Source organism: Lethenteron reissneri, chromosome 25 (genome assembly GCF_015708825.2).
Source record: "Lethenteron reissneri isolate LAM-NWPU_2019-01 chromosome 25, ASM1570882v1, whole genome shotgun sequence".
In the NCBI taxonomy this organism is placed as follows: Eukaryota; Metazoa; Chordata; class Hyperoartia; order Petromyzontiformes; family Petromyzontidae; genus Lethenteron; species Lethenteron reissneri.
In genome coordinates this window covers 3,430,265-3,454,598 of record NC_083803.1, presented here as the reverse complement: position 1 = coordinate 3,454,598, position 24,334 = coordinate 3,430,265, and the positions used below count along the sequence as shown (strand labels likewise).

At 47.0% G+C, this 24,334-nt stretch overlaps 1 protein-coding gene across 1 annotated transcript in view; it reads left to right on the top strand.

The window, feature by feature from the left end:
- Positions 1–23,263, top strand: part of JAG1 (jagged canonical Notch ligand 1) — a 35,871-nt gene extending 12,608 nt beyond the window's left edge. The window contains exons 3-26 of the mRNA XM_061558925.1: positions 76–130; positions 2,530–2,784; positions 3,099–3,159; positions 9,451–9,581; positions 9,727–9,846; positions 11,013–11,126; positions 12,186–12,299; positions 13,091–13,204; positions 13,839–13,885; positions 14,605–14,778; positions 14,916–15,066; positions 15,438–15,602; positions 15,710–15,823; positions 15,967–16,080; positions 16,286–16,399; positions 16,897–17,013; positions 18,201–18,228; positions 18,555–18,640; positions 18,922–19,035; positions 19,316–19,425; positions 19,707–19,964; positions 20,264–20,395; positions 20,871–21,030; positions 21,371–23,263. Coding sequence (XP_061414909.1) covers positions 76–130; positions 2,530–2,784; positions 3,099–3,159; positions 9,451–9,581; positions 9,727–9,846; positions 11,013–11,126; positions 12,186–12,299; positions 13,091–13,204; positions 13,839–13,885; positions 14,605–14,778; positions 14,916–15,066; positions 15,438–15,602; positions 15,710–15,823; positions 15,967–16,080; positions 16,286–16,399; positions 16,897–17,013; positions 18,201–18,228; positions 18,555–18,640; positions 18,922–19,035; positions 19,316–19,425; positions 19,707–19,964; positions 20,264–20,395; positions 20,871–21,030; positions 21,371–21,879 — 3,357 coding nt within the window. The 3' untranslated portion in view covers positions 21,880–23,263. The remainder of the gene's footprint in view (positions 1–75; positions 131–2,529; positions 2,785–3,098; positions 3,160–9,450; positions 9,582–9,726; positions 9,847–11,012; positions 11,127–12,185; positions 12,300–13,090; positions 13,205–13,838; positions 13,886–14,604; positions 14,779–14,915; positions 15,067–15,437; positions 15,603–15,709; positions 15,824–15,966; positions 16,081–16,285; positions 16,400–16,896; positions 17,014–18,200; positions 18,229–18,554; positions 18,641–18,921; positions 19,036–19,315; positions 19,426–19,706; positions 19,965–20,263; positions 20,396–20,870; positions 21,031–21,370) is intronic.
- Positions 23,264–24,334: the final 1,071 nt, after the last annotated feature.

Here is a 24,334-nt window from a genome sequence, read left to right as displayed (position 1 = left end):
GTACCTTATGCAAGTTTGGTTACGTTTCGATTTTCAAATTGCTAATGGTAACCAAAATTTGCCCCCCCCTTGCAGAGATCGTACACGCTAATTTTGGAGGCGTGGGATCAGGACAACACCACTGCTGGAGGTAAGTGTCCTTGCGGTAGTATACACGTGTATAAAGGTGGTGCTCGTGTTTTCTACCAAGTGACTTGTTTCCCCCATTGCTTGGACTTTACAATGTATTTTATTTGCTAATGCGTTGCCAATAAGCCTGAGACAATTGAACGTGTGGTTGCTGAAAAAAAGCGTTTGTGAGAATAATGAAAGTTGAATTGTTTTGTATTAATAACATTTAATTTAGGGCAAAAATGTTGTGGAATGTACAACTTTTATTTAAATTTAAAGTATATTAACTATTTGAGACAACCAATCAAAAAGTCATTACAAATTAAAATGGTTCTGTTGGACAGTGTATTTGAAATTGCCAAGTAATGGTGCATGATAAGTCATATACTCATAATAATAATAATGCTGACTCGCCCACGCCTGAGTCTAGTGTGCTGTGGTGTCTGGCATTGCATGAGGGTGCATGTTTTACGAGGCATGCCGATTCTGGTTCTGTGAGAATTACCCATGATGAAGTCACCAGACTTGTTCCTGGGTATTTGAGCACGGTCGTACAAAGTTTGCCAAATATGCTTTTAAAAATGTTTAGATTTTTTTGTGGAATACAACAAGCACGCAATTGGTTCCAGATAAAAAAAAAATTGGCAGTCTGAAAATTGGCATTCTGCGACCTAAAATTGGCGTGAGCAGTCTGATTTTCATAACGCTTTAAACGACTCGCCAAATTGCCATGCCGAGCGTCGTGTGTTTGTAATCACGTTTGTTCAACACGCACCATGTCGGTGTGTTAGACCGAATCTTGTTGCTCTTGGTTCTGCGGTGGGTTCATGTTGTAAGGTGGACCACTGTTGAGTTTTCCCCTTGTACCTGGGTGCTGAATGGGAACAAGTGGCCACTTGGAAGAGGAATGTGCGTGTGGTGTGCACAGGAGCTACAAGGGGCTTCCCGGGGAATTTATATGCTTCTCTGTAACTTTGTCCAGATTTGGACTTTGTACCAAGTAGGCATAGATCACCTGACTAGTCGGCTGCAAAGGATACCATGCATCCGTGTCCCACCTAACGTGCCTATGTTGTGATTTAGATGCACCCTGTCTTTGTTAAACATAATGAAAGCCGAGGGTGACTCACGGAGCTGTATAGCTTTCCTGTTGCCGGAAGAATAAGGGGGATGGGAACCAATGGTGCTCAAGTTTGGAGTCTCCTTGCTTTAAAAAGGCCGATTACTTCTCAAGGGCGCTGATAGAGGGGCTATGTTGTGGTCTGATGCGTCAAGGTCTGTCGCAGTGCTCCGACTCTGGCATTGTTTTGTAATCGCAATAGATGTGCTTGGTAGCAGTAGAAACTTTAATCCAGAAAAGGAGTGCGCCCTTGCACTTTGGAAAAGGTTTCAATAATGTAAATTTTTGGTCACTTATATTAGTAAATATTGATATTGCAGGTAGGCTTGCCGTGTACCCATATTTGCGCGCACACACACGTCCGCACCATATTGCCGTTTGAATTTTCCCTCCCTGGTAACCCCGAGATCTGTCATGCTGCCTGGGAGTGGCTGTGGCGCTTGGCACGCAAGGAAGGCTCCCGTCCCCCAATGCCACACTAGCATTTAGAATATCGTGCCATTGGCATTTCTGCACGGTTTCAAAATAGGCAAAAGTATTATAGGTTGGGAAATAACCACGTTACGAATGGAATGTGCAAATTATTTCAAAGTGTTTCGAATGATCTTCTTGGTTCTTTCGGTAAAGTCACATAGAAGGAAAATAATAAAATAATAAAAATAAAACATAATAAAATAATTCTCATGATGTTTCGGCCACAACGCAAGCAGCCGTCTTCAGGTGGAGAACAGGTCTGCCTTCTCGACAGACCTGTTCTCCACCTGAAGACGGCTGCTTGCGTTGTGGCTGAAACGTCGAGAATTATTTATTATGTTTTATTTTTATTATTTTATTATTTTCCTTCTCCGTGACTTTACCGAAAGAACCAAGAAGATGAATCCTTGCAGTCACGAAAGCTTTAAATCGGAATGTTTCGAATTATTTTTCAGCAGAAATTTGATTTGCCAAAATTAATTGACTGCAGAATTTTTTTTTCTTTCTGTTTACTGCTGTGGAAATAGTTTGGCCCATAGGTTGCCTTTCCCGTTCAAATGTCATAAAGATTATTTTTTTCTTTGGTTCCTGATGCAGTGGTTGTCCATTGAGACAAGGGCCCCCTACCCTTGGAAGGTGGTATTTTGACCGAGATGTGCAGCGAGCGTGGACCCGTGCTAGCTTGAGCAGGAGTGTGATGTGGTCTGGCAGGAGGGGGAAGGTGGGAGTTGGAGTCGCTTGAATAACTTTTAAAAACTGTTTTACTCTACTACGTATCCAATAGTTTGACCGTGTACGTGCCTTCCTCGCATCATGTCTCCTAGGTTCGGGCGACCTGGTGGAGCGGGCTTTCAACCTCGGCATGATCAACCCCGGTGACACGTGGCAATTGCTGCAACACCACGGCATGGTGGCCAGCCTGGAGTACCGGGTGCGTGTGCGCTGCGACGAGCACTACTACGGGACCAGCTGCAACCGCCTGTGCCGCCCGCGGAACGACTTCTTTGGGCACAACACGTGCGACGGGCATGGAAACAAGGCCTGCATGGAGGGCTGGATGGGCCCCGATTGCAACCAAGGTGTGCGAGTGTGCGGGGTGGGGGGGGGTAACCTGGGAGAAGCTTGGTGGATGTTGCTGAGGCAAGCGCTTTAATGAGACTGGTAAAGAGAGAACGCATTTGCTTGCCATGTGCCATACTTCACACCTTGGGCAATCTCGTAGTAATCTCTAATTGTAATGGATCTTAATCCTGTGCTATTGGCAAACGCATTGGAAGATCTCATCAGTCATGTGGTGATGGTGAGTGCATTAATAATGCCTGAATAAAAGCATGTTTTGGAATGATTGAAAGTGTCAAATGTTGTCAATTTAAAGTGCTCTCTTCTTTTTCAGCAATTTGTAAGCAAGGCTGCGACTTGATTCATGGATTTTGCAATGTTCCTGGAGAATGCAAGTAAGAAAACAATCTCAAAACAAAACAACACGGCAATCCCAGGAAGGCTAGCAATCTTACTTTACAACCATGGAAGTAGCTCGCTTGGTACGGTGTCATTTGAATAATGAATAATGGGACATCCCTTTAATAGAAATTGACACTACGTCACTGAGTAAGGGGGCAGAGAGGAATTCTAAAAGGGCCTGTTTGGCTTAAACGCTGGGCTTTTGGTACTGCATGAGGAGCGGTTTGAACAGAGCGTGGATTGTTTGAGCAGTCTTGCCTGACTAGGCTCAGCTGTCCTTGGGCCTTGTTGAAGGGGCGTTTCACAGGGGGGGGCGCCTTTGTGCAGTGGATTGTTGTGGCCAGGCCAAAGCCTCTCTTGACTGGCAGCTGTATTGACGGTGGACACGGGAGGGTGGGAGGGCTCGCTGCTGCGGTGCAGGAAGGGCCATGCTCTCGCGAGGAACCAACCCAGGGTCTGCAGCAGCACCGGGAGGGGTTGCCACAGCTTCCAGAAATAATATTTGTTTCTACATCGGTAGTGGGAAGTGCTGCCCCAAAGCCACCACGTATTTCATGTGCAGACAGTGTCGGAGGGGGGGGGGGAGTGGGTCGCAGGTACAATCATATATTTTTAAGTAAAATGTGTCTCTTAACCTGTCATTGTTAAGAACCACTAAAGATAATCTTGTTGTTTTTGTAAGAACATGGAATTTCATAGGTTAAGGGACGTGCAATAAATAAATAGCACTAGTCGGACATCGTTCTGAAAATATTTATTTTACGCTGCCCCGCATATTTTCCGCATTGATCGGAGGGTAGCAGGAAGAAGGGGGGTGGTGGCGCCTCCCATTACTGGCGGAGACGGCAGCTTGTCGACCCAGCAGCTTGTGCCGTGTGATCTGCTCGGCACCCCAGACTTGTTAACGATTCACTGGGATGAGCAAGATGTATCATTTATCCGAATGTAATGGCCCGAGGCTGTGCTCACCGGAGCATTAACCTTGGTAATGCTGGTCTCTCTTGCGTGGCTATTGCTGGTGGGATGATTGGTTACCTATTTCTGCAGTGTTGGGTGTTCCAATCACCTTCAATGTTTAATAATTCGTATTGTGAACTTGCTAAGTATTGGCCATTGTATATACATGGGAATAGATTTGTTTCCTATTATTGCACCAGCACGCAGATTTTGTACAGTTTGGCAGCAATCGAATACTTGTTCGGACAATTGGGAGGTGCGATCTTTTGAGTCAAAGGATTCGGATTAACTGTGTAAACACCGCATGGCCTAGAGCTAAAGCTGAGAGTTGTATTCTCAATGCCCTTTTGAGAACCAACAGAAAAGACTGGCTTCTGAATAAAATATGCAATCCAAAAATAAACTACTTAAAAAAAAAGTTCTCTTGCTGGGAGGGTGTCGGGAGGTGAAAAGTTTGACCTCTGCCACGGAGCACCCCAGAGAAAGCCTCTTCTCTCCATTCACTGTCGGCAAACACGCAGTTTTCTGCGGACAAAAAATGCAGTCTACCTGAAAACAGGATTAGCCTAATCCACACACCCTGCTGCCACCAGGCCTGCACTTCAGAGCATGGCCAGAGATTCTTTCTCACCCAGTGTTTCCTGGTAATGGTGTGCCAGGGAAGAGCCCGTTTTGCAAACTGGTGGGAACTACCACTTTGGAATGTTGCATCCACTCATCTCCAGACTGCCGCCTCCCTAACAGTGACCTAATGGGAAGCTCTGAGTGAAAATTGCAGCTTTTTGCAGTCTTTTTCCAGGCGTGGTTTGGTACGATAGCTTTGCAGTATAGAACGTGCGATGGGTGCAAAAAATTGTCACTTAATATATTGGAATTGTTATCTGTAGCAGAATTTCATTTCATGGCCACAACAACCGCTCTTAAAAGTTGTCCTAACAAGAGTAAACCCCCCCTCCCCTCAAAGTCGAGATCAATGATCATAAATATTGTTTTCTCTTGGATAAGAGTGGCATTTAAAGCTGTAGTTGTCAAGTGATTAATTGCCTGACCTCGAGCAGGTGGCAAGCCGACTGTGGGACTTTCGGTGCCCCACTCTGGGGCTGAGTGCCAAGTGGAAGGACAGTTGGGGCATGAGTGTTTTGGGTGCATTGGGAGTTGTGCGAAGGTTAAAGAAACAAACTGGCAATCGCCGGAAAACTAAGTGGACCACTTTACATCCCGAAGTTTTGTTTTTCTCTCTCATTGCATTCGTTCAGGGTGGGAAAAAAATATATGAACACAAATCTTGAATCTTTTGGACAATTTTCTTCTGCGGTGGGACAAATTGACCTTCATTGGACTAATTGAGGGTGTCTTCCAACGCGTTTCCCCCGGCAGGGACCCTTTCCTCTCTCCAGCCCACCACCACCGCCCCCACCCCTCTCAACCTCTCCCACCAGCCCCACTTCTACCCCTCACTTGCTCGCTCGGTGGGGTGGCCACTGTTCCCAGCGTGCTCAGGCCAAACTGAGGGGCCGGTCTCCCGGACGACCGTGCTGCCTGACAGATGGGGGTTGTAATCGGAGTCCCCGGAATAATACCACTCGTATGTCCACCATTGTGCTCTATCTGCGTGCGGGGCTGGCGATTCCGAAGGAGTGTCGCTCATCCTGACGGGCGTTCGCTTCTCGTGGGAAGTCTTGGACAGAGGACTCCTCGAGAATCTGCCCCAGAATTGTTTAGTCTTGTTCTTTGTTTTGCATTTGCGTTGTTTAGAAGCAGGTGAGAGCATGCTGGAGTAATACTTTAACGATTCGTTTCAACACACGTTTGAAGATTGAGATGCCCAATGGTGTACTTTTCTTAGTCGCAGGATATTTAAAGTCCCAATTAACCTAGGCAGTGTGCCTAGCCACTCGCTAAGCTTGGTGTTAGTCGGCCTGTTGAGGATCAATCACTATGAAAATTGGAAAGATAACATCTCTAGTCACACGGTTTCCAATTTATTTGCCACCACATTTGACAAGAACGTGCAAAATGATTCAAAATAAGGTGTTCTAATTGGAGAACGGCATAGATTTTCATCTATTTGAAGAGTTGGGATGCAATCAAACTGCCCATCCTACCCTGGATCACGTGCATAGTAGTTTCATATGTGTGCGTCATTGAGAAACCGCACTGCAAAGTAAGCGTATCTTGTTTTGCCCCGGCTCTCTCGGCACTGCTGTAAAACATCAGCCGACCAATGTGTGAAGGGCAGGGCGATGTCCACAGCCCTGTAGCTTGTGAAGTCTGCTGCTCAGACATGCACTGCTGCTTGGCTTGGCTGTTTACTTAAGGTGAAGTGTTCCCACGGTTAGTATGCATAGCTTGGGGGTGGAGGTTGGGGGAGACCAGGCGATTGTCTCCACAATGGGCCATCCATCACAATAGGGTCACCTGCTCTATGGCTGAGGCGCAAGCATGCACAACACACTGGCACTCCAGCCTCGCAGCCTGCACTTAGATCCAGAGTGTCAAAATCATCGTCCGCAGGCGCGCCACCCTTGCCGCCACCGCAATGCGCGTTGCTGGCGCTCTATTGTATGGAGATGGGATGTTCTCGGCACCCATCCCAGGCGGTTAATCTGCCGTGTTGCTTGCTGTTAAACAAACACAACCTGTCGGATGTGCAGTAACACGTTGAGCAAGTCGGAACGGTTTTGGTTATGACCTGTGTAATGTTAAGCATTTTTACGTTTGAGACTTTGAATTTCGTACAAGATAATCTTGTAACTGGAGGCCATAAACTTCAAGCTTGTTTTCCTCCTACCGCCAAAATGAAGATTTCCTTGTTTCTGTAAGAAGCAATCTCATGACCCTAACTGTTAATGTTTCGTGGTTTAAGCTGTAAACGGTGTAATATGCTTCCAGTGGTAAAAAAGATGATGGTACTGGGGGTCAGCGTGTGAGAGTTTTCATGAGCTAAAGATGCATCCCTCCTGTGCTTTTTTTTTCCCGTGTGAAATGAGCACTGTTAAGATTATTGGCACAAAGGGAGGTTTTGTGCTCTCAGTGTGGCCTTTAGTGTGGTGCAGGGGCATCTGCCCGGTGGGACTGCCAATTTGACGCATCTACGGGGGGGGGGCGGGGCGTTGCCTGTTTACAGGGGCTTCCGGCAAAAGCTGTGGCACTGGCTGGGAGCGCAGCGAGCGATAGGTGCAATCGACTATTGTGTGCAATTGTCGTGGGTAACCAACGTGTGGGGGCACTGGTTATTATTGGGAGCAATTTATTTGTATTGATTTTCTTGCATCTCCCTTAAATAAGGGTTTTGTTGTGGTACGAGTATCAACATGACCCTATTGCAATGCCTTTTGGCATACAGGCAAGAAAAGGGGTGGGGTGGTGGTTCATATGGATGTTTGCTTTCGTGACAAACCTTCAAATAAAGTGACGACAGTAATATAATAAACAAGTTTATGGGGTAGAGGAGGCCACAGACAGCAGTTGCAGACAAGTGGGGGGGGGGGCTCTTTGGAGACTTAATTCCCACCTGGCCCTTGGCGTGGCTGCTTTTGAACAGTGAAATTGGATTGGGCCACTGAGCTCTCGGTGAAGTCTTGTTATGCTTTGCATGTCCTGTGAATAGTAGTTTTTAATACTTGCATGTCCATGCATCTTCAGTTGGACAGTTTTAGAATTGAATTTGGAGCTCTTTATTAGCTGGTGTCAAAACTCCATCTAAATTACCACAACAAAACCCTATCTTGTGTGGGCTCTGGACTGTGTGTGGTAACCTTGAAGGCTCCCTTTTTATGGCCCATCCTTCAGTAGGTGGGATTGGGTTCCCTGTTATCCTTGCAATGATCTGGCTGCCTCTTTCCACATTTTGGAGAAATGTTAGACTGAGGTTTTTTGTTTTGTCCTCCGTTCCCCTACCCCATACTCTGTACACCTGCAGCATCATACCTACTTTTTGTTTTTTTTCGGTAAAGTCACGTAGGTAAAAAAAATCAAATAAATGAAAACAACTAAATTAAATCACGACGTTTCGGGCGCAACACAAGCGTCCTTCAGGTGGGGACAACGTAGCGAAAGCAAAACCGCTTACCTATGTGACTTTACCGAAATAACCAAAGTATGAATCTTTGCAGTCACGAAATCTTCAAATCTAGAAGCATCGTACCTATTCACTTGTACAGGTCAACACTGGAGCAAAGCCAATTGCCTCGCTCCAAATTGCGAATTGCTCTGCTTGTAAAATGTCATTTCAGATTTTATTTGGAGTAATTCTGAAGTAAGATTAATACTGCTTTAAAAAATGTTTCCCGTGTCCAAAAAATATTTGCATGATCCAAAACTGGAAATTCCAATTTTAGAAAGTGATCCATCACCCTTGTCGTTGAGTTGTAGAGGTAATGATTTTTAGAAGCCGCCTTGAAGTGTTTCACATAGGTGATAAATGCTTTAACTTCACTGCTATTGAAATGAGCCCAGGAGCCAGCACGAATAAAAAGGTCATTTCAAAAAATGTAGCGCAAAAACAAGCAGACCAATAATTTTCAGCTGTCAAGATGCATGCCTACAGCCCACGGACACTGGGAACCAGACGATTGCAGCAAATTATTTATTTCACAGTTTGTGTTTTTTGGGTTAAATAACCACCACATTAACCCAGGCTAACTGAGCATCACCAGTTCCCACTGTCGTTGTGAAACAAGTTCAGGGGAAAATGTGAGTCTATTAATTTACTGCGTGACTGGTGCAGCGACCTCTTCGCTCCCCACCCTCCTGAGTTCCCGAGCTGCCGAGAGCTCGGTTGTGTGGATGAGTGCTCTGTTAATGAAGGACTTTGCCTGCAACGTACTTTGTACGGCACTTTTTCAGTCGACTTGCAATGCATGCTTTAATTTTACAGCAATGCACCGACCTCAAAATCGTTCACTTGAATCCGTACGTGCGTTGCTCTGTGGACTTGATCTTACAAGGGACATTCCGTGAGCCAGCAAGGGTGGTTAAGAGTAGACGTGAATTGACTTTCGCAGTTCGGTGATGACGCTTGATGCCATGAATTGCCGGGTTCAACTATGGCCCCATTACTTATTGGTATTAAGAACGGGCTGAGATTTTTAAAGCTTGGTTATTACATATGAATGCATGCGAGTTTAAAAACGGTAAAGAACAAAATGATCAATTCTTTCACGCGTGGTGTTTAGTTTTAACATGGTGCCTACATGGGGGTGTACAAATTTGTCTGCTTTCTCGATCATGATCTGTAAATTCTTGACCGTATTGTTTCTTCATTCCATATCTCGGAGTTGATGAGCAATGTGCGCGTGTCGTTTGTTCGATGCGGTCACTCGCAGGTGCCAGTACGGCTGGCAGGGCGCGTACTGTGACCAGTGCTCGCCGTACCCCGGGTGTGTACGCGGCACATGCCGCGAGCCCTGGCAGTGCAGCTGTGAGACCAACTGGGGCGGCCTCCTCTGCGATAAAGGTGTGCGCTCGACATCGCAACCCCCCCCCCACCGCTCCACCATGAGCTGCTGCATATCCTCGCATCGCCACTCGCTGTTCGTGTGCCCCCTCTGCTCATTTTTGACACGTGGGCGCCGATCGGCTGTCGTTGTTTTCATTGGTAGATCTAAATTACTGCGGCACGCACACTCCGTGTCGGAATGGCGGGACGTGCGCCAACACGGAGCCGGATGAGTACACCTGCGTCTGCCCCGAGGGGTATTCCGGCACGACCTGCGAAATCGGTACGTTCCGCGTCTGTTAAGCTGCAGGATCCGGGAGAAGCATCCATTGTCTCTCTCCTTCTTGACCAAGCCTGCCGTGGAACAATCGAAAGCGTTTTTTGCTCTAATGACTTTCACAATGCTGCAGCTTTGCTGTGAAAAAAAAGACATTGAGTGCTATTTCATGGGGGGGGGGGGGGGGGGGTAGTTTAGTGGGGGAAGGGTGGGAGATCTTACTCGTGACGTCTGCTCCGAGGGTTCTGTCTGTCCCACCTACTGTGTTCCGCTCTGCTGAGCAAAACCCCTTAACGTGTTTCCTTGTATTGAGCACCTGGCTCTGTAGTTGCGTTTTTCTGAGTTGAGGGTGGCTATGGATGGGGGAGAGTGCTGGTGTGGAGGTTGTGGTCTGGGTGGGCCATCTGCAGGCTTCATTCTCACGCTATGCATGTTTGGGTCGCAGCTGAGCAGTGACCTCCATCCAAGGCTCTTACTGGGGACAAAACTACTTGGAGTTGTGCTTAACTTGCTCAAAAGGGACATTGGAATGAAGGACGATGGGTCCACCTGGGATTTAGCATTTCCATTTCCGCACGTTAACACTGTTAAAGGTTAAGATAAGATGGAGGTTAAAGGTACGATAAATAAGATTTAAACTTGAATTGAAATACATTCTACAGCTTGATTAAATCTATGACGGAGAGACTCGTAGTTAAGTTTTATGTTTGACAACAGTCCTTCATTCCCCTGCCACACACTCTATGAATGCTGAGATGTCACTATTGTGGGTGTCCAGATGAATATACTTGCATCAGCATTTTAAAGGTGAACATGTAATCAGTCTGACGGATGCAGAAAGTGTAGAAAAAGGCAAAGTGCGCGCATGCCCCATTTTTTTATCGTGGAACTCTGCCCGTTCCCAATGTTGGTAATTCCACATTCATGTGGCAGGGGGGCAGGGTAGCAGAGGAGAACTGCAGGTAAAAAGAAGCAATCTGATTTCGTGGATAGATAAATAAATAAATTGGGCTTGGCACAAGTGTCTCCTGGAAGCAAGTGGAGATGGCGAATGCGAGCGGTACGCGAGGCAGTTGGCTATGGGTGAGGCGCCACAGCTATGCGTAACACAACCCGTTGTTTGTTCAGCGCTCTGAAAATTATTTTCTCTCCTGAAATTCTCTCCCACACAGCCGAGCATGCCTGCCTGTCTGACCCCTGCGCCAACGGCGGCAGCTGCCACGAGACGCCCTCGGGGTTCGAGTGCGTCTGCGCTCCGGGCTGGACGGGACTGACCTGTTCATATGGTAACGGGCACACGTGGGGGGAGACTGTCTGGGGTTGCCCTGGGGGGCGGGAGGGGGCATTGGCCTTCGTCAGCCCCCCCTTTCCTTACCCCCATGCTATCGTGAGATTTAAGTTCACGGGAACGAGATTCGTTGGTTTGCGTCCAAACCCCCCCCACACACCACCTTGAAATAAATGCATTTCTGGCAAATAGCTGCCCCCTTTCTGCCGCCCACCCCCTCCACCACAACACAAAACCTACAACTTTCCCTTCTCTGCCAAGGAAACTGAAGCCATACCAAAAGGGAATGACTCTGGAAAGTGATCCGTTTCTATTGTTGGTGCGCACTTTAAAGGCTACGCCGGTGCCACGCGATACGCCGCCAGCGAACCCAATACTCTCGCTGCATTGTCCGCCTCTAATTTATCACGCATGATTAGTAGCATAATTACAAATAGATCTAATAAAGGATTTAAAGCATTGGATACATTATCTGTGCGTAATTAGGACGTATGGCAGCCCTGTCCCCAGGGACAAAGGGCTGTCTGTGGTTTTTGTGACTCTACCCCCTGATGGGTGGCAACTACCTCCGATCAATACTGCAGCGGTCCCACAGAATAGACTTCAGCTGCATTTGGTGCTAAAGATTGATTCGCTAATCTTTTGAATTGATTTTTTCTAATGCTTTTTTTTTCATTTGAGCATTCGCTTACCATAATGGATACCTTGTGTTACGAGCACATTACGGATAATCTCCTGTGCCACCTGCGTGTGATTTGAAATGCAGCTGCACAGTAAAACACGGCACTTAATGGTAATGGTGTGATGCGAATGGGTGGGTTTTTATGATTTGTATGGCTGTCTGCTTAAATACAGTGGGTTATGGCTTTGCAGTTGCATTTACCATCACCCACTTCACCTTGAAGATGTGTATTGGCCCAAATTCTGTAACTAGTAGGGTCCCAGTGCAAGCCACGTCTCCCAGCTATCTTTATTTTTGTTGTTTACACTTGGATGCATCTTTATTAACCGGGCGTTGGTGTCATCCTCGCTTCTTAACGATGCCGTTTCTCTGCAGACATCGATGACTGTGCCTCGGATCCTTGCGGGAATGGAGGAACGTGCCGTGATCGGCTCAACGATTTTGAGTGCCGGTGCCCGCCACAGTGGATGGGCCGCACTTGTCAGCTCGGTACGCATGCCACAGTGCGGGAGGAGAGTCCCGCTCCCTGCGAGTGCCGCCAGTGCGGACTAGAGGGCACAGTACACACGGCACATCTCTGCAATTTGTGCCACCCTAGCAGTCTTAATTTGGCGATTTTTTTTTATATCTTGTTTACTGTAAATGCATAAAATTGCTCGACTTCCACCAGGTCTGTTTTGTTATTTTGTGTCGTGGCGTCAAGTCGATAGCAGCAGATTTCTGAATGATGGGTGAATGTAGTTGCTCATACCATAATTCCAGGGCATTTATTCACATTTGACTTTTCCACTGGTTTATGGCATCTGTTGAAATTCTGCAAAATCGACTTATTTCTTTAAACTGGTTCATAAACTATTTTATGTTCCAGGGGTGAGAACAGTAGCGGTGATTGGCACACTTTGCTGTAAACTGGGCTACCTGAGTTTCTGTGTTTTGGCTAACCTTTGTGACGAGTGACAGCTGAATGAGTCCTGAACCACAACCCGTGGCCACAAGGCCGCACTGAACTGCGTGGTTGACTATGGTCAACACTTGATAACTTAAACGGCATAGGGGAGGGGGGGGGGGGAAGAGGCCTTTGTCCTTCAGTATATTGACAAAAGCCTGAATAATACATAAATGCTCGTTGTTAAATAGTTAACTGTCTGCCATTTCATTGTTTTCATTTTCAACAAATACGCACAGTTACCAAGAGCGCAGGCGTGTTTGCCTGCAGGCCAAGTCGCTCGTGGCGGTTGCATCAATTGCCCCCCTGTAAAAACCGTCTATGTTGCATGCAGATGCGAACGAGTGCGAGGGGCAGCCGTGTGTGAACGCCAAGTCCTGCCGAAACCTGGTGGGCAGCTACTACTGCGACTGCCTGCCGGGTTGGAGCGGTGCCAACTGCGACATCGGTGAGTAGTCCCCCACCGTGAAAACGCGCACCGCTCTTCTGCCGGGTGGCGATGCTCTTCATTCTTGCCAGGTGGTTGGTAAGGGCCCGCCTGGCCTTTTGCTGCTTTGCGAAGCGGGCCATTACAACTTGGGGATTTGACATTTTATACAAGGAAAAGTCCTCATTATGATCTTCTTGAAGTAGTTTTCTATAAAATCTTGACCCCCCCCCCCCCCCCAAACAATTAATTTAAAACGTGTTTGCTTTGTGAAAGTTGAACTTGAGAAAAAAAGTTCCACTAATGGCCATGCCTGTTGTTGGTTACGCTTTCGTGTAGACACCTGGGTTGTGCTGGCATCTGCCCGCTGACAGGTGTTGAATGTGATTACACGCGTGCTGCTGTTTATGGGCATTAATGGTTAACATACGCAGTTGGGGCGATGACGCGCGTATAGTGTTGGTGGCATTCAAACACAGCTGTGTGCATTCACCTGCGATTGTAATCGTTTGGAGGAGCTGTAGGCATTTTGCAGCTGTAGGGTGCTGTGCTGAGCTTGTGTTAATGTGTGCCCCCAAGTGTTGTAATATGACGTGTGTTATTTTTTTAAGTGGTCCTTAAATGGTATTTTAATTTCTTTAACATTTCTTTTCAGACATTAACGACTGCCATGGTCAGTGCCAGAATGGTGGGACTTGCACGGTAAGGCCTACTCCATGCTGAATTATCTTCCCGTATCGTGTACGCACGCGCACACACACACGCAGGTTCCGGTGTCAATCCACAACAAATCGAAGCTGCGCACTTCTCTAAAATTTGCTCAGCATTTGCTCTCGTGAGAAATGTTGACTTTTTTCGATACATTTTTTTCAAGTGTTTCTAAAGAGCAAAACTGCTTTTGAAGATGGTCAAGCAGCGAGTGAATGTTGTGGTTGCAGCTGCGTGACAGGCGATGAGCTCCACTACCAATCAATCCGGTCAGGCTGGTCACGGGTACCAGCATGTGCCACCATTGCATGGTTTATAAGATTTCCCTAAAGTTAGGCAGCCTTTTTTACCCGTGCCCAATGCCTATACCTGGCCCCTGCTACAGCAATACAAGGAACTGGAGCTGGGGTTGATTCTAGGACAAGTTTAATTTAATGTGACTTTATTTTCACCTACGTGACTTTACCAAAAGTCACAAAAACTTCAAATCTAGAATGTGACTTGGTTTTTTTGCTGCCATCGTTTACACCAACGGGTCTCGTGCAGGCTGGGTTTTGCAAGCCATCCCATTTTATCTCTGCTCGAGTGATGTTAATCAGAATTAAACACGTTTTAAAATTGTAGTTCTGCAAGTTAATTTAAAGCACTGCGTCACATGCATACGTATATAGCGGCGATGCAAAGCAAAAGCCTTTTCGTGTCTTTTACCACAGGACCTGGTGAATGGCTATCGCTGCACATGCCTGCCAGGGTATACGGGCCGCAGCTGTCAGCAAGAGGTGGATGAGTGTGCGAGCTCGCCCTGTCTGAACAACGGGCAGTGCCAGGACCAGCTCAACTCGTTCCGCTGCCTCTGCCCAGCCGGCTTCTCTGGCCACCTGTGTCAGGTGAGGGAGGAAACGTTATTTGTGTAAAAAGGATGGTGCCATCGCGCACAGCCACCTCCAGTCAATGGCGAGTGTAAAACCGTGTGTAAAATGTTATTGGCATGGTAATGACGCGCCCCTCCGGTTCCTCGCTGTAGTTGGACGTGGACTACTGCGAGCCCAACCCGTGCCAGAACGGAGCACCCTGCTTCAACCTCAACACGGACTACTTCTGCAGCTGCACCGAAGACTACGAGGGGAAGAACTGCTCCCGTCTCCGTGACCACTGCCGCACCAGCACCTGCCAAGGTGAAGCCCCCACATCGCCCTCGTGTGTCATGAAGCGCGAGGCATTACTCGGCACCGTATGTGAACTCGCCCTGTTGAAGACGAATTTTTTACTTGACGTAGCAGATGTTTATTCGCTTTCATCCGACCACTGTCCTCTACATGTTGGTTGACCCAGCGCGCATCGTTCTTATGAGGTCGACAACAATGAGCATCGGTGTGAAATGGTGTGCATCTTATATCTAATATGGGGAGATTGGTCCCCATGATTGGAATGTGGAATTTTGCATTGCCTAGTTAAGACCGACTGATGGAATTGCACAGAATAGACACTTTGACCTCTTGAACTTTGCAAGTGATTTTTCTTAATGACCGCTTTTGTCGCACGGCAGTGATTGACAGCTGCACGGTGGCGGTGGCTTCCAACTCGACGCAGAGTGGCATGCGCTACATCTCATCGGGGGTGTGCGGTCCTCACGGCCGCTGCGTGAGTCAGGGCGGTGGCAAGTTCACGTGCTCTTGCGACGAGGGCTTCACCGGCACCTACTGCCACGAGAGTACGTCCCCTGTCCCTTGCTTAAAATCCACTTGCTTAATTCTTAGTTGCCTGCTGTGTGATAGTGCTTGTTCTCTTTGAGCTAATATGCATTCTTCCCATCTCTAGACATTAATGACTGCACTGTCAATCCTTGCAAAAACGGGGGGACTTGCATCGATGGTGTCAAGTCCTACCAGTGCATTTGCCACGAGGGCTGGGAAGGAGACGTCTGTGAAATCGGTAGGTATACTCTTTAACATTGGGTGTTAGTTATGCTTGCGCATTTATGTATGCCTTTCCTACTTTGAATTCCGTGTTGTGAACCTTGGAATGCTGCATTGTCTTAGATTGTTAAAATGTTAATTTTGCTTTCTCTGTTTCAGACACCAATGACTGTTCTCCAAACCTCTGCCAGAACAGAGGACGCTGTCGAGACCTGGTTAATGACTTCTACTGCGAGTGTCGCAATGGGTGGAAGGGCAAGACCTGTCACTCAAGTACGAGCTGTTTATTTACTCAATAAATGTGTGCGAGTGCGAACAAGTAATGGTGACCTGAAATGTCAAATGACTTTGTGGGGCACCTTGAACCGAACCTTTTCTTTTGTCAATGCACATCGTGTAAAATTGTCCACGCACATGCAGTGTGGTGGCATTTGGAGTGCATGCTTTAATCGTCGTCTGGTTGTGTCCGTTCGTTCAGGGGAGAGGCAGTGCGACGAAGCGACTTGCAACAACGGCGCGACATGCTACGACCGCGGTGACTCGTTTGCCTGCCTCTGCCCAATGGGCTGGGAGGGTGCCACGTGCAGCATCGGTAACGCTTTGTGTGCCCGCATTGTTGACCACGCATCCAGAAAATGTGCTCCTCCTGTAGTTTGTGTTGGGAGGAGCATGTGGTGGGGGGGAATTATTGTGCCCACTGCCCTCCTTTTTCTGTTGAATGTACAGTTGAACCCCCTATTAATGACGGCCCCTGTTAACGACCAATTGCTTAACGATGGGCCTCCATAGAGCCCAATGTGTTCACTTACCAACTTCCCCTGTTAACACCGGGCTATTTGTAGGTACAGTAATATTAATTAATGCAATGATTAACAATGTTTATTTTTTTTATATTGTGTTTTTAGAATATTATGTATTCATATGCATTTAAATATTATAAAGTACATTTTTGGAGTGAAAAAGGGTAACTTTCAATGCTGTCCAACCGAATTAAGCCTTTGACATGTATTTAACAACCGGTTACGTGGAACTAATTTCTGTCGTTAAGAGGGGTTCGACTGTAATCATTCTCTTTTTTCCTTCTCGCAGTGCGGAACAGCAGCTGCGCTTCGAACCCGTGCATGAACACCGCCACGTGCGTTGGCAGCGGGGACTCGTTCACCTGCGTCTGCAAAGAGGGCTGGGAGGGACCCACCTGTTCTGAAAGTAAGTGCTCCATTCCGTCATTTCCCTTTCCCGTGCCCATGAAGTAGTTCCGTCGTTTTGGTTTAAGTTTGAAAATATTGAAGTGCATGGCAACAAATGTATCCAGTTACCGTGCACTTTTTCTTTTGGCTTGGCCAACTTTACACGTTTTTTTATGGGAATGTGCAGTTGAAATGGCTAAACGACGCGCTTGTGGTAATGCGTATTCTGCGGCCAATGGGCAGTGGTTGCAAGTCTTTGTGGCTCATCCCAGAAATAAGGACAAAGCCCACACGACTTTACAGTTTGAGCCTCTGGTTTATAAATCAGATTATTCCGCGGTGCAATCTATTACCGTAGGAGGGATGGCGAGAGGTGGTTTTGTGGCTTAACACTGCGAACTGCAAATGTAATATGGTAACCAGTCACGGCTGACATTACTGGCAATGAGTAGTAACTTAACCTGCCCGGGGCTCTCCTTAACCAACCAGAACTGACTAGCGTGGTCATGTATGGTCATCATACAACCCTCATGACCAGCACACAGGAGTGTATTGACAAAGGACTACATTGTCAATGTTTTGTCCACAAACTGTTAGTAATTGGAAGGGGTGGGGCAGGGTTGGTGGTCTTGGTAGGATGGAGGTGCCATGGTGAAGATGTTAACTACCTCTCTTGGAAAGCAGGAGGTCGTGGGTTCGATCCTGACCCTGATGCCTGTGTATTTGAAGTTTGTATGTTCTCCCTGTGGTCACGTGGCATTTTCTCCCAGGTCCTCAGGTTTTTCCCTCCGCATATGGAAACAAACGTTTAGAGTATTTGGCTACTACATATTTCCACGTGATAAGCCACTTCATTGAGGTATCATTTGTGGCCAGGTCGCTTCTGAAAAAGAGCTATATAGCTCGTGGGCCTTACCTGGTAAAAACTAATGTTTTTTTAAAGAAAGGCGACAGGAAAATGCCATGAATTTTTAAAGACTCTGTACACTTGCCCTGAGGGATTTCTGGAGAGGGAATGTGTATTCCTTTTGCTTCTTTCACAAGCTCGTGCAGCACAATGCACCAGATTATCGGTCACTATGGGCACAGAGCAAACATTTGAGCCCCCCGCCCCCTTTTAAGTATCATCGCGCCACTTGTCATTTCAACAAAACGTGAACTGGGAATCTTATTCTGATTCTTTTCTTCTTTTTTTTTTATTCGCAGACGCCAACGACTGCAACCCACATCCTTGGTGAGTGGAAACTTTGTTCTCTTCATCCCAGTTAAATGCGTTTTTCTTTTTGTGGCCTAAGCCTTTTAATGGGGACAATATAGGCCTTCATGTAGCGCTGCTGTGCCACATGGTGTGCAAATAGAGTCGATGCCCTCGCTAGCACCGTTGAGATGCACATCCGAGGCCGGCCATCAGCATTGTCAGATGTGTCCCCCCCCACCCACCGACCCCCTTTCGCCCTGGCGAGCCTGGCTTGATTTACCACGCTTTTGAGGTTACTGGGGGTTTGTCCTTTTCTGCATGAAACGATTTGCTGATGGCTGTGCTCTGTGTAATCTCTGCAGCTACAATGGTGGCACTTGCGTGGATGGTGAGAACTGGTACCGTTGTGACTGTGCCCCCGGATTTGCTGGACCCGACTGCAGAATAAGTGAGTCTCTCGTTTTGTGCCTCCTTTAATCCCGATTCGCACCAAAGCCACCGATGCGTAATTGATGCAGGATTTCCATGCATCCACACACACTTGTTGCTGTGCAGCAGCCAGACAGTCCATTGTTTTCACAGCAGTGCTCAATCACCAATGCTAGGTTTACTGTCAAGTCGCCGCTTCTGTTTGTGCTGATATAGGCTTAATAGTTATTGTTTTTAGCTGGAAATAATTTCACGCAAGCTGACGTTGAAAACTCCTTGTTTTTTTTTGTTATGCTGCAGATGTGAACGAGTGCCAGTCCAACCCCTGTGCCTTCGGGGCGACGTGCGTGGATGAGATAAACGGATTCCGCTGCCTCTGCCCCCATGGACGGAGCGGCTTTCGCTGCCAAGATGGTGCGTTGATCTCCTCCAATGATCATTCTCTATGTGCCTGGCAGCATTCTGCTCCACCAAATGCCCCTCCTGTCTTGCTCATTGTGCAAAAAAAAAGCAATGACATTCAATTTGAACGATCCTTACGTGACTAACTGGCAGTGTGCCCAACTTTAACGCTTCACCGAAAATTGCTTGTGGTCTAAGCCAAGCAGAATACTGGCCGAAGGCTGTTTATACATCGGACGTATTGCGTCTCGCAGACACAGCAGCGTAAGTGACTCCTGACTCTGCCCAACAGTTTATGCCAAGCCGTGTCCGTGGAACGGGAAGCTGTATGCCAGTGGTGCCAAGTGGGACGACGAGTGCAACCTGTGCCAATGCCTCAACGGCAGGACCAACTGTACCAAGGTGGGATCGGAGTTCTATTTTACACTCCAGTAAATGTGAATAATTGTGTAATAATAAACACTAATATTTAGGAGTTGTGGAATTCTGCTTTAGGGTACACAAACAAAGCTAGCCTCTGGTGTAAATGGATTGTGCTTCCCCCCCCCCCTCAACTCCAAACATTATTGCATTTTTCTAATGGCTATTGCGAATTTATGAAATGTGAACTTTTATTGAATCTAACAATCTCTTTCCCCACCACCCCCCCCCCCCCCCTTTTTGACCGTGGATGTCTGATGCAGCTTTGGTGCGGCGGAACTCTGTGCCTGACCAGTGGGAAAGTGGTTCCCGGCCCCGACGCTCACCGCTGCCCCACTGGCCAGAAGTGCATGGCAACGCCTGCCTCCTCATGCCTGGCAGCACCGTGCGACTTCTGGGGCGAGTGCTGGCCCCGGCCCGAACCCACGAGAGTGAAGTGCCGGCCCAACCATCCTGGCCACGCCGACACGGAGCCCTGTACCCGCCTCGCACTTACCCTCGACCTCTTTCATCTCCAGCCGGTACGCCAACCCAACTGCTAGAGACTATCCTGAAATCACAAGGGTGTAGATAGTTGAGACGATTGCGAGATTTTAGGGGGCGGTGAAATTGCGTGCGCTTTTTCGTAGAACATTTTGCGGCAGGTCATAGTTGGTATAATAATTGTTCAATAAACTTGTAAACTAAATAAATTTGACAGTATAACAGAATATGCGCTGTGGTGTCCTCTGGTTTTTGAACATGTTTTATGTAGTCAGCCCCACGGCTGGTGCTGTAAACGGTTACGTCCATCCGCTGATCCTTGTGGACTCTGGCGCAGGGAACATTGGTGGAGCACGTTTGCTCAGAAATTCGTCGTCTCCCCTTCTTGCGGGATCTGGCGCGAGAGCGACCGCTCTACATTCTGTGCGACGCATCCGATGACTCGGATGGCAAGGTGGCGGTGGCCGTGGTACGAGTCGCACTCCCGCAGCGGCACCTTCACCTGCAGTCACAAAACGGCGGTCGCTTGACGGAATCCACACTGAATGTGTAACCCAGAAATGTTGGGTGATATACTCGCATTTCTAAAGGCTCTGCAATCAAAGCTCACTTAAGGGTGAATTTAACCTCTTTCTGCAATCGATAGTGGGTGTTGCTATCTTTATGATAAATCTGCAGTATCCTTGGAGATACTGAGCCTCCAGATGGCTACATACGGTGCAAAAGAAGTTATACATATATACCCGAGCCACCATTATATAAATATGGTACTTTTTTACCGGTGGCACCAACAATAGAGATGAGCAGTGAAATCCCTTGCATGTTCAAGGAGATAAAGTTTTAGATTTGATCCATTAAGGCTATTATATTGTGACTGTTAAACAGTCATTTTAAAGTTTGTGCTATTGTTGTTACTAATTTTGTGCAACTCTCGCGTGTCTCAGTCCACGGAAGAGCAGGTGGGCGGGCTGCGCGAGGGTGCGTTTGTTCGCGACGTGGTGGCACGGCTGCTGAACGCCTTGCGCCACGGCAACGGCACGGTGTTGGCGGCCATCACGGAGGTGCGCGTGGAGACGAAGAGGTCAAGTCAAACTGCAGGCTCAGGTGAGCCTCTCCATTGCATTGTTCCAGTAGCAAGCAACTGCCTCGTTAGAATTAAGCCAAGCCTTTGTTGTTTATCTTTGCATGGTATCATTCTTGAGGATGTGCTATTTGTCAGTTTGTGTAAAATACTTCCCTGAAAAAACTTTGTCATGAAGGGGAGACAATCTGTATAACCAGAAATCATTCATCTATATCTCGGCACAATTGTTTACCCGTTTCAAAGCTGCCGACAGATTATATATATATTTTTAAACGGTGTGGATTTTTGGCTTTATCCATGCTCTCTGCCAGGTTTGCGTGCATGCTTCAGGGGTCACATGGTCATTCCTGTTTTCCTCAGATTATCTGGTGCCAATCCTGGTGTCCCTGCTGCTGGTCGCCTGCCTGGTGTGCGTGGCCACATTTTGCTGCTGTTGGCTGCGGTATTACCGGCGGCGGCAAGACAAACGTGCTGGCATCCCCGAGTGCGAGGCTGGCACCGCGGCCAATAACCAGGCAGAGAAGCTCAACCAGATTATCAACGACTTCGGCAGACCTGGCGGAGGAGGTGATGGAGGTGGTGGAGATGGCGGCGATGCGGAAGATGAAAGTTTTTATAAGCTTCCTAAAGACCTCGAAAGGGTGGACATGGAGGCGCAGGAGATGGCGAAGTTGGGACGACAGCTCCAACCGCCGCCGCCACCACCACCACCGCTGGCGCAACAGGGGAAGTTCTCCAAGGCAAGATACGCCCCCGTAGAGAGGGAGGAGCCCCTGAGCACCCCCGTGAAGCAGCCGAACCGGACAAAAAGGGACAACAGAGACTTTGAGAGCGCCAAGAGCCCCATGACGGCCATCGATGTTGTATAGTGAACAATTGCCTTGATTTGAACAAGAGCATTTTCATTATTTGTCGGACTTAATTGCAGCTCTAATTAAAGATGTATTGAAGATGTTGGACTGATTCTCATAGTGATGAGGATTGGGATTGCATTTATTATTTTGTGAGATGCTGCGGACTAGGGCTTGGGGAGTTAATTTTGTACATTTTTAGGAGTGACAAAATGCCTTTTTTTTACATGTCAAAACTGAAAAAGATCAAATTGCAGAATTTTTGCAGCAATTTTGAAATATGCAGTTTAAATTTTGTTTTAAATCTTCCCAGTTTTCTGGTTTTTAAGCAAAATAAAAAGGTTATCCGCCTAAACTCCTTGCCTTAATTATGCAACGTTGCATAATCAACACTGAGTTCATGATTTGAGCTGAAGATGTGAATATTGGCTTAAATGAAGTAAATGTTACAAATGAAAAGTGACTTGGAATATTTTCACAACAACATTTGAGAAATGGTGCGGAACTTAAGTCTGCTTGTTTTTGTAAATGTATGTGTATATTTGATTATTTTTTTTAACTTAAAAATATGTACGTTCTGGACAAACTTCATTCCTGTTTTGTATTATTTATGCTTCTTTGATTTTAAACTGAAGTTTTGTCGTTTTTTTTTTGCGACCGTATACAAATGGCGGCCTGAATGCCACGCTGTGTGCGTTTTTTTTTCCCCCGATGCAATCATTTCACTGTTTGGTGCAGCACCGACCAAAAAGTCTTCACACTGTAGTTTTTACTGACGATCGCTCTAGGCTGAAGTGGGGGGCGCGGGGGGGGGGGGGTTCTCCGTGAGCACTGAGGGAGGGGGGGGGGGCACAGGGCACAGACGTTTTGGTTTTCTTGCCGTTAAGTTGCCTTCATGAAACCAACGATTTAAAAAAAATGCCTTCCAATGTTCACCCGTTTAGACTTTGACGTGTGAAAGTGCACATTCAAGGGCACGTCTTCTTTGTACACTCACGTCTTGTTTAGTTGGTTTGCGGTAGGGAAGGGTGGCTTTGTGTACGATAATAATTTGGAGCACGAACGGTGTTGGTGGTTATTGCCTTCAGCAGAAAAGCAAAAAAAGTTTATTTGTTCACGTGATAAGAGGTGCTTCATATGGATTGTTTAGAGCACTAATATTTTGTAATAAAATTAAAGTTGTATATCAAGAAGACCATGTTTCGCTATCGGATACTGTTGATGAAAAGTTGTTATTCAGTTTGAGATGCATCGTTCGTTGGAATCAAATACTTTATTGTTCATTGTGCTGCCATTCAGACCAAATAGCACCGGTTGACTTGTTAAATTTTATGTAAACATGACGTCTTGAACGGCTTATTTAAGCCGGCTTGCCCATTAAATTTACACGCGTGTCTCGTCAGATTGTTTCCTTAATGTCTGAATATCTGCAAAGCGTGTGGTGGTCCTTGAGCTTTTCCGATACGAGTACTGCAGTGAAGTAGAAAATTCGCGTTCCCGTGTAATGTGTGAACTTCTCTTGCACCATACGTAGCCAACCGTGTTAATCCGGGGGGGAGGGTGTTAAGGTTGTGACGAGAAATTGCACGCGTGGCAGCTGTGAACCAGAACGATGAAAGTCTGTCCCGTCCCAACTGATTTGGAGAATGTATTGCTGTATTTTTTCAAAAACGATTCGGAAGTGTTGTGCAAGTGTACGGTGGGACTTTAATCGTAGACTGCAGTTACAATCAGTGGAGTGATGCACTCAACTGGTACAGGGGGGGAAAGGTCAGGGGGTTAGTGGGGGTGCCCTGGGCTCCTGTGTGCTGTTAGTTGGCTTTCTATAATTTTCTTTCCAGATAGTGTACGTAATTTCCTACTTTGTTTGCGGATGTTCGACGTCTTTAAATTATTAAAGTTTGTATGAAATAGCTTTCGTGTCGTCCCGTCCCCCCACCTCTTGGCTTGTGCTGGAGCCCACTTTCATGATTAGTGATGAGTGTGCAATGGCGCTCTGGTAATCGGCTTCAAGGGCAACAACAGCAAAAAATCCCTGCACTTTCACCCTACTGTGCATCTTTCTCAAGCAAATGTTTATCGGTGAGTAATGACTCTTGGGGTGGCTGAGGATTTTTACCGAGGATGGTATGGGATGCCGTTTAGATTTGTGTAAAACTCTTTTTTAAGCAGCTCTTGCCACGGAGAAGTGTTTTCAACTATGTCAACAAATGCATTGGTGGCTTTGTTATAGAATGTGTGTGTCTCCTTTTCGAAGTAGTTTGACACCTTTTTGAATTATTCCTTTTGGCGTTGTGTTAAATAGATTTTTAAATTGACCCGAAGTCTGTTCACTTTGATGCATGTCTCAACATTTCCTTTCCTCCACTACAGCCCCACTAATTGCAACTTCCTATTCCCAGGGGGCCTGGGAACAGTTTTGAAGATGGAGCAAGCAGCTGAGAGAGGCCCTCCCTCCCCCAGAGGAATATTG